The sequence below is a fragment of the Sphaeramia orbicularis genome, chromosome 8, assembly GCF_902148855.1.
Source record: "Sphaeramia orbicularis chromosome 8, fSphaOr1.1, whole genome shotgun sequence".
In the NCBI taxonomy this organism is placed as follows: domain Eukaryota; kingdom Metazoa; phylum Chordata; class Actinopteri; order Kurtiformes; family Apogonidae; genus Sphaeramia; species Sphaeramia orbicularis.
Genome location: NC_043964.1, coordinates 32,534,271 through 32,549,147, shown reverse-complemented (window position 1 = coordinate 32,549,147; position 14,877 = coordinate 32,534,271). Strand labels below are relative to the sequence as shown.

The 14,877-nt window shown below is 35.1% G+C and overlaps 1 protein-coding gene across 4 annotated transcripts; it reads left to right on the top strand.

The window, feature by feature from the left end:
- The first annotated feature begins 2,534 nt into the window (after positions 1–2,534).
- LOC115424957 (somatostatin receptor type 5-like) lies at positions 2,535–13,110 on the top strand. 4 transcript variants are annotated; one of them, XM_030142381.1, is made up of 5 exons: positions 2,710–3,022; positions 3,507–3,620; positions 5,651–6,384; positions 8,148–8,552; positions 11,722–13,110. In XM_030142381.1, exons 3-5 carry the CDS (start codon positions 5,692–5,694, stop codon positions 11,776–11,778), a joined length of 1,155 nt encoding a protein of 384 aa, XP_029998241.1. In that variant the 5' UTR covers positions 2,710–3,022; positions 3,507–3,620; positions 5,651–5,691; the 3' UTR covers positions 11,779–13,110. The 4 variants fall into 4 exon arrangements, with proteins under 4 accessions (XP_029998243.1, XP_029998241.1, XP_029998242.1 ...); XM_030142383.1 differs by lacking the exon at positions 3,507–3,620 and having other exon boundaries at positions 2,535–3,022; positions 11,725–13,110; XM_030142382.1 differs by lacking the exon at positions 3,507–3,620 and having other exon boundaries at positions 5,655–6,384.
- The last annotated feature ends 1,767 nt before the right edge of the window (positions 13,111–14,877 follow it).

Below are 14,877 nucleotides of genomic sequence, written 5' to 3'. Positions count from 1 at the left end.
CACCTCATAGAAATCCAAAAAAGGACACAATGGCTTTTTTTTTTTTTTTTTTTTTACACCAACTTTCCATGTTGCTTAATCAACAACAAGAAAGTTTGTTGCAATGATTTAGGCAGAATTCTGAGTAGTCTGTGGGGATTCAGAGAATTCATGCCTCTTGTGAAACAATAACCTTGAAAGAATAGAACATTGCATCACCCACATTGAGGAGAACACAGTAAATGAGGCATATCCCTGTCCTCATATCCCAAGTGCCACCAGAAACAACCACTGTCCCTGTAAGACACAGCAGAACTCTGCACACAGCTGGGTGGCACTGTTTACTTTTATACTCCCAAGTCCAATAAATCTGCCCATTTGGTCTGGTTAGGACTGGTCCAACTGGGTTCTCGGACGTCAGCAGCCAAAGGAGGTGGCCTTTGTCACCTCCTGGGATTCTTTAAACAGATGGAAAATGCAGGACTGGTGTACATACAATAAACACACACACACACCCATCCATGTTGGTAGGATTACACAAACTGTACAGACACACACACATGCACTTCAGTACCCGCTCCCAAGATTTAGCCTAAAACAAAGGCACCGGAGCTTGTCTTGTGTGTGTGTGTGTGTGTGTGTGTGTGTGTGTGTGTGTGTGTGTGTGTGTGTGTGTGTGTGTGTGTGTGTGTGTGTATGTGTGTGTGTGTGTGTGTGTGTGTGTAGGTGTGTGTGTGTGTGTGTGTGTGTGTGTGACAGCAGCCTGTTGTTAACGCTGCACTGACCTGGATGACAACAACATGAAGCTAATGTCTTAAAAGTGGGCAGCTTTCCCAGACAATTACCATCAAGTCTCTCCTTCGGTGTGTAATCTCATCAAATCTCTCTCCTTGTGCAACCTCATCCTAACTCTACACTCTCAAAAATAGAGGTACGAGATCAGAACATTTATGTACCTGTAAGTACATTTTTAAAGAATATTCTCTCAAAAGTACAATAGTGGTCTTTAGGAGGCCAGAGTTGCACCTTTAGACTATGAAAAAGGGTCCAAAGTCATGTAAAGTAAAAATTTGTTCTATAAGGTACCCTGCAGCATTAAAAAAATGTGTGTAGACCATGAGAATAGGCTATAGTAGTAGTAGTAGTTTATTTCAAGCACATAGAATCATCAGATAACAAAGAATCATACAACATGGTCAAAACAAATAAATACAGTTTTTTTGCACTTGAAAAGGAGTGGGAAGAAGTATAACTTATTGACTCCCACCCCCTTTTTACAAACTAATAATCAAACTGGATCCGCTTCCTTTGCTTTGTTAACACACATTTTCCTCTGCATATTTTTTACAATAACACAAAAAATCCATAAAAACCATTCATATACACTTTTTTTTTAGTCATCTCATACACAGTCAGATTTGCAATAATCAACCGTTTTCAATATAAACTATAATATACATATCCAAACCAAATATTTACTCCAAATACAATGATCAAAAAATATGATAGTATCTTCCTATCATGATAACCAAATAACTATAATATCTTATTTTATGCATACTAGCTATAGGCTAGGATAACTTAACAGTAGGCCTAATTATAGTTCAAACATTAGGCTTAGTGCATTATTTATTATATATCATACTGTAATTACTCTATATTATTCATTCATTCATTCATTCATTTTCTGAACCCGCTGTATCCTCACTAGGGTCACGGGGGTCGCTTGGAGCCTATCCCAGCTACATAGGGGCGAAGGCGGGGTACACCCTGGACAAGTCGCCAGTTCATCTCAGGGCTGAACATATAGAGACAAACAATCACTCTCACATTCACACCTATGGGCAATTTAGATTAACCAGTTAACCTATCAGTGCATGTCTTTGGATGGTGGGAGGAAGCCAGAGTACCTGGAGAGAACCCATGCAGACACGGGGAGAACATGCAAACTCCACACAGAAAGGTCCCACCCCCCGTCGACTGGTGTTGGAATCGAACCCAGGACCTTCTTGCTGTGAGGCACGAGTGCTAACCACTGCCCACACTCTATTATATTTAATAATAATTTGTGTTTTAATTTAATAGCCCAATAAGATAAATGAAAATAGCCTAATAATTTATTTAGCTAATTAGAACCTCTGATTATTGCCATAATCTCTGTTTTATCAAGTTTTCATCCACACCTCCATGTCTTGATGTCGTAGCTTGCCTATGCCATTTTTTTTTTTCTCAATTAGGCCACCAGTTCAAACTTTAAACATCATGGCATTATAAACTATATGAGAGTTTTCTTTCTATGTAAAGTACTTAAGGTACAAAAATGGACCATTTCGAAAGGGTACAGAAATGTCTCTCAAAAAAGTCCACCCCCGGCGACAAGCATTTGTACCCTTTTAACTACAAGCTGGTACCTCTGTTTTTGAGAGTGTACCAGTTTTCCATTTCACCCTTTTTTTTGGTCTCAGGTGCCCCAAGCCACCATCAAGGTGATTTATTCCCAGGGCTGAATCTGGGCATTGTCCCATTTTCTCTCTCTTTCTCACACAGAGAAGAGGAAAAGTTGGTCTTCCTTTCTAATTGACTGGAAGGATAACCCTATACTGTGAAGGAAAGGAAGAGAAAAAGAGCTGGTGGGTTTTCTGGTCCTATAGCTGTGAGGTGATTACAACCACCCATGGGTGGGACTTTGACATCCAAAGGCGGGGTGACGTCCTCCACACATAAATACTCTGAGTTGGTCGAGGCGCTGCTTGACCCTGTGACTGACTTGGAAACGCGTTTTCTCATTCACGGGATTTCTTTTAGAATCATGAAACAAACCTATTTTGTGGCTCCGATGAGGACATTTAACATCAAAATCAAGGTGGAGAATACCTCGAGATGAAAAGTCAAGCATGAGTTGGTCTCTTACTGAAGCAGAAAAGCGTGAAAAAAGGTGACCGTGTGTGGTTTTATCCAGAGTGGAATGGCAGGTCTCCAAAACGCTCCAAGAATTACGCATTACGCATCTGGATAAGAGGATGAGGCGCACGTGAACCAACAGGTACATAGCAACTGCATTTAAAAAAAAAAATAAATAAACGTTATTGTGAACAAGTGAGCACATTTTATTATTATCTTTTTTTTTTTATCTTATTTTGATTTTTAAAGAAATATGCGCGCGTAAAGAGCTAATTCGACACATATTTTACGCGCATTTGGATGATTTTTTTTAATCCACAGGTTTCTTTAGCTATTTAAGTCTGACTTATGAAGACAAAAGTTCACCTTAAAATGCCTTTATGACTCTGGGCTATTAGCTATTATTGCTTGGTGGACAAAAATGTCAGGGCCGTGCAGCCTGGAGGGAACAGGGGCTTCAGATGTTTGTTTTCTCAACATTTCGCTGCGGGCTGCGCGTCACTGCCGTGTTTAGGACCGCGGTTCAGTGCACCTTCACGTCATACCATTTATTTGTGCAACACGTTTCTAATGCCTCAGGTTGCAACGTCTGACTAATGGCAATTATGATGTTGATATTATTTTAGGTCATCCATAAGCCATCATGTGCGTCTGTAGTCTGCAGGGAGGCTCCAGGCTCTTCGCACATTAGTAACAGCATTAGACTGTGGGAAGAACAAAAGACACTGCTCCCACTCCAGGTTAGAGATAAACACTACTGAAACATGAAGAAAAACAGATATAGCAGCAGGTTGAGGTATTCTAATTTTTTTTTTTTTTTTTTTTTTTCCTAGTGAAATTTCTAAAGATTGATGCGCATGCGCTTACGGGACAGTTAATTTCTTTTTAAAATCTATAAAAGTTACATAAAAATCTTTAAATCAGTTTTCTAAATAAAGACACATGTTAGCTGATGGAGAGCAATGTGAATGTGCTCTTCCATCAACTTAAAATAAAAACAATTATCTTCTATTTTAACTCAGTTATTCTAAAAATCTTAAATGTGCACAAATGACATAAATATAACAAATATGGTAGATTTGATATTTGACTCGAAAATTTAAATTTGACCATCATAATGGAAAATAATAAATGATAAAATTACTTGTAGTGATAGAAACACAATTTTATAACCATTACCATAAAACTCAGTAGATAGAAATGTAGTAAAGATGTACAAGATATTATTTTTATTGTAATAAAAGTATTTCAATCGTGTTTTGTTTTAGTTTTTTTCACTCATTTCATAATGATCAAATCCAAGACAATGAAAAAGCTTGCTCTACCTTTACTCATATCAGTCACTTCCCAAAACAGTTCAGTGAAAAATGTCCCTCATTCTCTGGAAACTGAGAACACATTTCCCAGAAGGCACCCCTGTTGTGGTGAACTCACAACAGTACTCAAAAATGATCTGAAGCAGAAATTCCCAGCATCTTAAAAAAAAAAAAAAAAAAAAAAAAAAACTTAAGACTTAGCATGTTCTCTTATAAATTAATTAAATAATGCATTCACATAATAATTACATATATGTGTCTGTCCTTATGTAGTTTGAACACACCCACCTGTCAAATCACCTTACCTCACTTTAAATCACTGTTTAACTTTAAATTACTGTGCCCTGAAATGTGTAAATATGTGTAGATTTTTAATTTAGAACTCTTTTGTTTACAGTATTGTAAGGGAGTTTTTTAAGCAAGTTTTTTTAGAGTACATACTCACCTTAATGTCAACCTGGTTACTAACCTGCCTGTTTTTGTTCTGTCTGTTTTCTGTCTTCTTGTGCTACACTGTAAAAAATGACTGTAGCATTAACACCAAAAAGTTGTAAAATTGCAACATAAAAAAACTGTAAGTGACAATACAATGCAAAGCTGTTTATTTGAAAAGATTTTTGTGTTAACGATTGAATCAAATATAGCTGTAGTTTTTACAGGAAGAGTATGTGAACAAAACCAGATTTGGATGTAGAAATTATGTATTTCTATTGTTTTTAGAAAATAAAACTGTAAATTGAAAAACAATGTGGTGCCGTTTAAATTGCGAGACCATAATGTTGAAATAACAGCGTATTTGCTTTTTCATATATATATAAAAAAGTTATAAAAAAAAGTAAACATTTAACATTTTAAACTTGTACATTAATGGGTTGGTAGAGTTGGTAGAGCGGCTCGTCCAATAACCAAAGGGTTGGTGGTTCGAATCCTGGTTCTGACTGTCCATATGTCAAAGTGTCCGTGAAAGACACTGAACCCTAAATTGCTCCCAGTTGGACCTGGTGGATTTGGAAAGTGCTTTGGACACCATAAAGGTGGAGAAAATGTGTTAAATAAGTGCAGTCCATTTACCATTTAAATGTACATGTTTAAAATGTTAAATCTACATGTTACTCTGTCAATATGTTTACAGTTGGATGTGTTTTTTACAGTATTGTTCTGGAAACCATAGTTGCCAGTTTTTTTCTGTAAAAACAACAGGATTTTTTTACAGTGTATATACAAAGCTGCTGAATACTTGAATTTCCCTCTGGATTAATAAAGTATCTCTCTCTCTCTCTCTCTCTCTCTCTCTCTCTCTCTCTCTCTCTCTCTCTCTCTCTCTCTCTCTCTCTCTCTCTCTCTCTCTCTCTCTCTCTCTCTCTCTCTCTCTCTCTCTCTCTCTCTCTCTCTCTCTCTCTCTCTCTCTCTCTCTCTCTCTCTCTCTCTCTCTCTCTCTCTCTCTCTCTCCTCAGTTCCTTCCAGTTATCATCCAAACAGATCTCACTGGTTGAAGATGGATGGATTCAACTTAACAGCGGTACCCATAGAAGAGGGGATGTCTTCTCCGTGGCCAAACACCATGAGCAGCCACAGCCCAAACTTCACCTCCAAAGTGCCCGAGGTACCTGTGAGCATCACCACGGTGGTCACGGCCGTCATCTTCGTCATTGTGTTCATTGTGGGCCTTCTGGGTAACACGCTGGTTATTTATGTGGTGGTCCGTTACGCCAAGATGAAGACAGTGACTAACTTGTACATCCTTAATTTGGCCTTGGCTGATGAACTCTACATCCTGGGGATCCCCTTCTTGGGTACGCATAATGTTCTCTCCTACTGGCCGTATGGGGAGTTCCTCTGCAAAATGTACATGACTGCTGATACCATGAGCCAGTTTTCGTCCACCTTTTGTCTGACGGTGATGAGCATTGATCGCTACCTGGCTGTAGTTCATCCAATGAAGAGTGCCAAGTGGCGGAAACCTCAAGTGGCCAAGATCATTAACGGCATGATATGGGTGGTGTCCTTTCTCATTGCACTGCCGGCCACCATCTACTCTAAAATACAGGAGGAATTTCAAAGCTGCAACATGACGTGGCCTGAACCGAGCACTTTATGGTCCACCGTCTTCATCCTCTACACATCCATCCTGGGATTCTTTGGTCCTGTGGTGGTCATTTGCCTCTGCTACCTGCTGCTGGTCATCAAGGTAACGGAAAAGCAATGAGAAAGCTTTTAACCCATAAAGACCCAGTGCTACTTTTGTGGCCGTTCCCAAATGGATTTTTTTCTATTTCTACCTTTCTTAATCTGATTTATCCCTATTTTTTATATAATATTATTCTCTGTATTTGGCAGTTTTTGATGTAAATCATGTATTTCCCTATATTTAGTTCACAGATCATGTAGATGTTCATGAAAACTCAGAGTAAATTCAAAGTTCATAGCAAAAATGAAGAAAAAGTGACTTTTTCACCAAAGACTTTGCTAACTGAATGTAAAAACAAGGAGATTCACATTTCCCTGCATTTCTTTTCATCAAAGCTAAAAAAAAAAAAAAAAAAGTACACTGTAAAAAAAATCCTGTTGTCTTACGAAAAAAAACTGGCAGCTGTGGTTTCCAGAACAACACTGTAAAAAACACATCCAACTGTAAACATATTTACGGAGTAACATGTAGATTTCACATTTTAAACATGTAGATTTCACATTTTAAACATGCAGATTTCACATTTTAAACATGTATATTTAACATTTTAAACATGTAGATTTAATATTTTAAACATGTAGATTTAACACTGGATTTAACTGGTAAATGGACTGCACTTATTTAGCACATTTTCTACACCTTCATGGTGTCCAAAGCCACCAGGTCAATTTAAGGTTCAGTGTCTTCCATGGACACTTTGACAGATGGACAGTCAGAGCCAGGATTCGAACCACCAACCCTTTAGATACTGGACGAGTCCCTCTATCAACTCTGCCAACCCATTAATTTACAAATTTAAAATGTTAAATTGTTACATGATTACTTCTTTATAACTTTTTTATTTAAAAAAAAAAAAAAAGCAAATAAGCCGTTATTTCAACATTACGGTCTTACAATTTAAACGGCACCACATTGTTTTTCAATGTACAGTTTTATTTCCTAAAAACAATAGAAATACATAATTTCTACATACAAATCTGGTTTTGTTCACATACTCTTCCTGTAAAAACTACAGCTATATTTGGTTCACTCGTTAACACAAAAATCTTTTCAAATAAACAAGTTTGCATTGTATTGTCACTTACAGTTTTTTTATGTTGCAATTTTACAACTTTTTGGTGTTAATGCTACAGTCATTTTTTACAGTGTACTCAATACAGATTAACCCATAAAGACCCAGTGTTAGTTTTGTGTCAGTTCTCAAATTAATTTCTCTCTATATGTAACCTTTCTTAAGTGATTCATCACCATTTATTGTAATATTATCCTCTTTATTTTGAGTTTTTTCAGTGTAAATCATTTATTTTTCTATATTTAATTCACTGATTATGTAGATGCTCATAAAAACTAAAGTTGAGGGTTATTTTGTCAGAAACAGAGAAAACTGAAGAAAAAAGGGACTTTTTCAGCAAAATCTCTCATTAGCTGAATATAAAAACAAGTGTGTCCATCCACTGTCATTGATCCAACTCCATGGGTTTTACTGGTGAATTAATGTTGTAGAAGATGACTGTGTTTCCACGGTAACTGAACGTCCAAATGGGTCATATCTAACGACCATGAAAAGATGACAAACTCCATTAACATCAATTATTTACATGTATTGATAAGATTAGTGGAGCAACAGGTATTAAACAGTTTATATCTTAGATGGTTTGTGTCACTGGTAGCTGTTTGGGTCTCTGTGGGTTAAGATCAAGTGATTTCTTTTTTTTTAGTTTGAGTCCTGGTGTAATTATTTCACAAAACTGTCTGTATTCCAGGTGAGGTCAGCGGGTGTGCGGGCTGGACTGACAAAGCGCCGCAAGTCAGAGCGTAAGGTGACACGCATGGTGGTGATCATCGTGCTGGTGTTTGTGTTGTGTTGGCTGCCCTTCTTCACTATGAACATTGTAAACCTGGTTCACATCATCCCTGAGAATAATGTCACCACTGCGATCTACTTCTTCTTGGTCATCCTCACCTACGTCAACTCTTGCGCCAATCCCTTCCTGTACGGCTTCCTGTCAGAAAACTTTAAACAGAGCTTCCAGAAAGTGCTCTGCTTAATCAAAGCCAATGCTGTCAACACTACGCAGATAACAGCCCAGGACAGGACAAAAGAAAGCAACGTTCCTAATTCCTCACCCAGAAGCCACGCACAGAATGGGAAAATGCAGAGCATCCAGGTATGATACAATGACACAGTGGAAAAATTTTAAATCTTGCAAAGTGTATTTTTCTGATTTCTAGTCAAAATATCACATCACACTTAAAATAAGACATAATCACCTAGAGAGTAACTTTTCACTGAGATATATGAACTTATTTTTTGACAATAGATCTTGAAAATCTTATTTCAAGAAATCTTACAAGATAATTTTCACTTGTTCCATTGGCAGATTTGTTTATTATTTATTTATTTATTTGTTTGTTTTTTGCTTAATTCAAGATTTTTTTTTTTTGCTTAAATCAAGTAAAAAATAATAATCTTGAATTAAGCAAAAAAAATTAAAAAATTGCCAATGGAAGAATTTTTTTTTTTTTTTTTTTTGCTTAAATTACGCAAAAAAAAAAAAAAGAAAGAAACTCTTGAATTAAGCAAAAAAAAAAAAAAATCTGCCAATGGAAGATTTTTTTTGCTTAATTTTTTTTTTTTGCAAAAAAAAAAAAAATCTTGAATTAAGCAACAACAAAAAAAAATCTGCCAATGAATGGATTTTTTTTTTTTTTTTTTTGCATAAATTAAGCAAAAAAATAAATAAATAAATAAAAATACTTGAATTAAGCAAAAAAAAAAAAAATCTGCCAATGGAACAAGTGAAAATTATCTTGGTAAGATTTGGATTTTTCTGGTGGAGATTACATCGAAGACTGCATGAATAGGGATTTATTATTTAATTAGAAAAACCCAGATCTGTATATTTAAACCCCAAACCTTACCCTGGTCACAGAAGTAACATAGGTTTGTGAATAAAACTTGTCCTGCCAAAAAGAAAAAAAAAAAATCTACCTTTTAAAAGAAGAAGAGATTAATTCTACTCTAAAACCTGTGACAAGAAAAAGTATAAATCATTGGAAATTTCCTACTTTTCTATATGAAATGTCATAAATGTGATCTGATCTGCATCTGAGTCACTCTAACTATAAACAAAAACTGGTTTTAACCCTTTATAGTTCACTCATAGAAATACACTGAAATACAAACTTTCAAGCTTAGTGTGATATTGGACATAACAAGACTTTACTTTCGTGAATTTTTTCTAAATTGTTTATTGTTATGTAGAAAATCAAGGTTAATGAAGTTACCATATTTGGTTCCTCACCCATAGGTGGCAAAAAAATAATAAATAGAAGAAGTATACATAACGAAACACAAGAAAAACACATGTAAGGTGAAAGAAACATGTATTTTAGAACATTAGACCAACATTAGTGCTGATCCAGACCCCTGTCCACATCCACATTCTCCCTTTGAACATCATTCCTTACATTAGTACCATTACTTCATGGTACCTAACAAAGCAGGTACACTCACTGTTCATGCAGACATGGACCTTACAGACCCTGTAGACCACATTGGACCTGAGATTATTTCCTCACTGTCCTCACTGGAACAGTTGCTGTCACTGTCTTATAATGCATGCGGAAATTGCCAAAAATAGTCACTTGACCGATAAAGGGTTGGCCCTCTGGATCGGAAATTTGAGTACAAAAAAAACCCCAAGACAGAACAGTTGTTTCAAGTTGTTTTGTACAAACTGCTGAGGGTGTTTAATAAACACGTTATGTGCACATATATTCCCTTCTTTCTTGACACTGTTTGCTCAATCAAAATTAAACGCAATTAATATAGATTAAAAATGAATGATATTTAATTGTTATTAATCGAAATTAATCCATAGCAACCCTGTGATTAATTGGATTTAAAATGTTAATCATTTGACAGCACTAATTATAACTTACCTAAAACATAACATCCAAAAATAAATACATAAATAAATCACAGATTGTTGCTTCACTGTCCTCACTGGAACTGTCTTGTAATTTATGCGGAAACTACCAAAAACAGTCACTCGCTCGATAAAGCCTTAACCTAATACCATGCAAACAGTTGTAATATTTCATATCTTTACTGAACTCAACTATTAAACACTGACAGTGCTGCTGGAAAAAAAGTGGATGGATTGGTTGAACCTCCTCTGGCAGCAATGAGCAAAAGAAAATTCAACAGGTTTGAGTGTTTTTTGTAACTCAGAGAAGTTCCTTACCTGGCTCGGAATAGACTTTTTTAATTCGACTTGAGGTTTTCTGACTCCTGACTCCAATGATCTCTTTTTGGAGTCATTCGCTTAAGGCAGGGGTGTCAAACTCATTTTCTTCCGGTGGCCACATTCAGCCCTATTTAATCTGAAGTGGGCCGGACCAGTAAGATAATAGCATGATAGCCAATAAATGATGACAACTCCAAATTGTTTAAGTGCAAAAAATGACATTCAATTATGCCAGTATTTATGTTTACAAACTATCCAAACAAAAAGGATGTGAATAACCTGAAAAAAAATGAAATTTGTTAAGAAATATATGTACAATTTTATCAATATTGTGCCTCAACTTACCATTTATACATATGCACTATAGATCCGATCTACAAATGCACAATTTTTTTAGTAACAGGCAGAATATTGTTAAAATTGCACTTAATTTTCTTGAGAAATTTCAGGTTGTTCATATTTGTTCAGGATATTCACATTTTATTGTTAAAGGATTGTTTGTTAATGTCAACATTTTCATAATTTCATGTTTTTTGCACTAAATCAAAGAGAAAAAAAATGGTGTTGTCATTATAATATTATTTTTGAGTTTGATGCCCTAATTTGCACTTTGCAAATTTATCTTGTGGGCCGGATTGGAACCTTTGGCTGGCCGGTTTTGGCCCCCGGGCCGCATGTTTGACACCTGTGGCTTATGGGTTCACGTTTTTTTCAGAAGCACAGTGAGTGTTTAATAGCTGTAGTCAATACAAACATCAAATATTATAATTGTGTGTTTGGTATTTGATACACATCAGATCACATTTTTATGGCCAATTTATGACCAATTCACATACTTTTTCTTGCCACTGTAAATACTGATTGATTTTTTTTTTTTTTTTTTTTTTTTTTTTTTTTTTATTAGAAACTAAAAAATAGAGTCATAAAGCTCAATGAATTTTAATGTTGAATGTAATGGCTATTTTGACAGTATTGTCCCTCAGGTTGCAACCATCATCATTTGACTAAAAATGAAATCAACACTCACGATCACACATCATCACTGACACTGTTTCTCATTAATTCCTGTTTCTGTGTTTTCCAGCAGCGTGTCCAGATGGAGGTTCTTGAAAGTGAGACATTAAAATCATCAGTGCTTTAAGTTTCCAAGCTGGTGTCGTATAGGACTTGGACAAAGTATCCCAGGACTTTTTTTTTTTTTTTTTTTCATATTTACCATCTATATTGCTGATTGTCATTTTGGAAACCATTTCTGTGAAGAATCAGAGGAACTAAGGAGTGATAAAGCATTCAGTGCAGACTTTTGCATTTTTATTACCTCTGTCAAGGAGGTTATGTTTTCATCCAAGTTGTCCCCGGTTAGTTCCCTGTCTGCAGGATCACACAAAAACTACTGCACTGATTTTCATTCAACTTGAGTGTGGAACCAAGGAGTAGATCCAGAAAAAGGGCACATCATGGAATTTCTTTCCACTTCTCCTAACACAACGCTTTAGCAGAAGTATACCCTCAACCAAATGATATTCTGTTTTGTTTTGTTTTTTTATTATTTTATTTTATGTTTGCGATGTTTCCAGATTGGTTACACTGTACAAAATATTAAAATCTTTAAATTCAATTAATGCTCAACTAGGATAAACCTCCTCAACTAAAACAACCAGGTTATTCAGACTTAAATTGTTTTTATATTTTACCATATTTATATAAAATATATCTGTTTTTCTGTTTTTGGTTTGTTTTCATTTGTCACTGATAGAGGTTGCTGTAAACCAAGCTTAAGACATTTCCTACAATTGTATCTTATTTTCATTAATTGATATTTCAGAGAATTAAAGGGATCTGTGCCACAAGTGTTGGACTGACAGTAGAGTTGTTTAACAGCACAGAAATGAACACCTCTCCAGAAATATGAATTATTCAATGAGTTTATTGTTGAAGAATTGTAGACTTTATTGTTTGAATATAGCGCATTACAACCAAATATTAATTTTAGCAGACATTTTCAGGACAGGATCCTTTTTTGTATGTCCACTATTGTAAACTATGCCATTTTCGTGGCAGATTATGTATGAGAATTCACAGTATTCAGTTTTTGCTGCTTGTACTGTAACATATAGTCGCTGTTTGGTGGAAACCTCTTATGTCCAACACAGTTATTTTTAAGGAAACTGGAAAAACAATGTATATGGAGTAATGTGTAATGGGGTTAAGAGATGTAGTCACAAGCCGTTTTATTGGTAAACTATTTCTAAAAATTGTGAAAGACTGACCAGTAGAATTGTTATATCCTCCTGAGACCCATTAGTGCATTTTTGACTTCTGTAGGGGACAAAAGTTAGAAAAAAATAAAACAAAATTTACAAAAAAAACACTCTGTCCACTGTAAAGGACCTTCAATAAAAATAATAATAATGATGAATGTATCTGAAAAAACTGTTGCAGTATGCTGTTTTAAATCAAGAGAATTATTCAATGAAAAAAGCCAAAACTTTTACTTTCCTGGGTCTCAGGAGGATATATCATATGACAACAAAAAAATAACCAAAAATGGACTTACGAGGTTTCCGCCCTACAGCAACGATATATTTCCTTTGGCTTGCTCGTTTCATATTTGTGACATTTTGTTACAAAGCTGTGAAAATGTCTTGAAATAGTAAAGTCAACTATTATCTTTATCATTCTTTTGTTATATTTCTGAAATAAACAATCGTCCCTTTTGATTTGTAATTTACACCAAAGATGAACTGTCTCAAAATGAATGAAAATGACCTCATTAGATGGACCTTTAAGACAAGGGGATTAGTCGTGTCAGAAGTAGGTAAGAAATAACTGAGTCTGTTTTATGTGTTCACCCTGTAGAAGCTAATAACGTAATAACGGCCGATAACGTAATAAATTTGCTAATTTTAAAATGTAATAAGCTAATAACGTAATATCTGGCCAATAACGTAATAAAAGTCCTGAACCAATAACATAATAACTTTTGGCCAATAACGTTATAACTTATTGGCTGGTTATTACGTTATTGGCCTGGTAAAAAAAATTCTTTGCAAATGTAATAACTGAGCCAACAACCTAATAAGTTATAACGTTATTGGCCAAAAGCTATTACGTTATCGGTTCAGGACTTTTATTTCGTTATTGGCCAGTTATTACGTTAGTAGCTTATTACATTTTAAAAATAGCAAATTTCTTACATTATCGGTCGTTATTACATTATCAGCCGTTATTACATTATTGGCTTCTACACACCCTAAAAAGCAGCTGAGATGTGCCTGCATTACACAAAGCTGTTTTATGTACATCCATAACATGATGATGTTTATTGCCACTGTGATTCATTGTTATTAGGGCAAGATATTGTTTGAGACTGAAGCACTTTATCATAGTTCAGTGTAAACAGAAGTGGCAGCTTTGTACTTTGAATGTTAACGTGTCTCACCACAAACCAACTAGTTATTTCCTGACTTTTCATCTCTAATGAAGGTAAAGTAGTTTTACTGTAAAAGCAGCAAATGAGTATTGGAGGTCGACCGATATGGGTTTTTCTAAGGCCAATGCAGATATTTAAAAATTCGGTCAGCCGATTGTCGATATCTACAGCCAATTTTTGAGGCTGATATTTAAGGCCGATTTTTTTTTTTTTTTTTTTTTTTTTTTTTTTTTTTTTTTCTAAGCACATTGACCGTCAAACACAGTTAACCTTTTCATGCATGATTTATGAGAACCTTAATCAAGATTTTTTTCCTGAATGTTGTCATTCCTCTTTAGGCATGGAAAAAAAAAGAATGTGATTTTTTTATTGATCTATTTACAGTTAAAAACTCAAGTGTTTAATTTTAGAAGCAAAGAAACAAGTATTTACTGATTTACTGTGTGAAAATTATGACGTTTTAACATACCTGCATGGAGATAATTTGCAAAACAAAAACTAAAAAAAAAAACTTTTTGTTTAAAAAAAAAAAAAAATCTAAACTAAATTGTTAATTACAATCTGATAACAATTAGCTTTTTTTTACACTCAAACATGTCGCTGCAGATCAGGTTTATCTAGAACAGCAAAGTTACAGTAATGGTATGAATTGCAGTGGATGGGATGATGCATAAGCGTCCACTGTGTTGGCTGATATGGAACTAAAACAATAAAATCCATAAATATACAAGAGAACACCTTTGAACAGTTGTCCACTGGAGTGACCACTCTGCATGAAAGAGTTAAAATACTCAGATAATTAATATT

Excerpts from the sequence above, each read along its gene's own strand:
- LOC115424957 (XM_030142382.1), top strand. The coding sequence starts at position 5,692 with ATGGATGGATTCAACTTAACAGCGGTACCCATAGAAGAGGGGATGTCT. Across the intron at positions 6,385-8,147 it reads ACCTGCTGCTGGTCATCAAG|GTGAGGTCAGCGGGTGTGCG; the intron begins GTAACGGAAAAG and ends TCTGTATTCCAG. Across the intron at positions 8,553-11,721 it reads GGAAAATGCAGAGCATCCAG|CAGCGTGTCCAGATGGAGGT; the intron begins GTATGATACAAT and ends TGTGTTTTCCAG.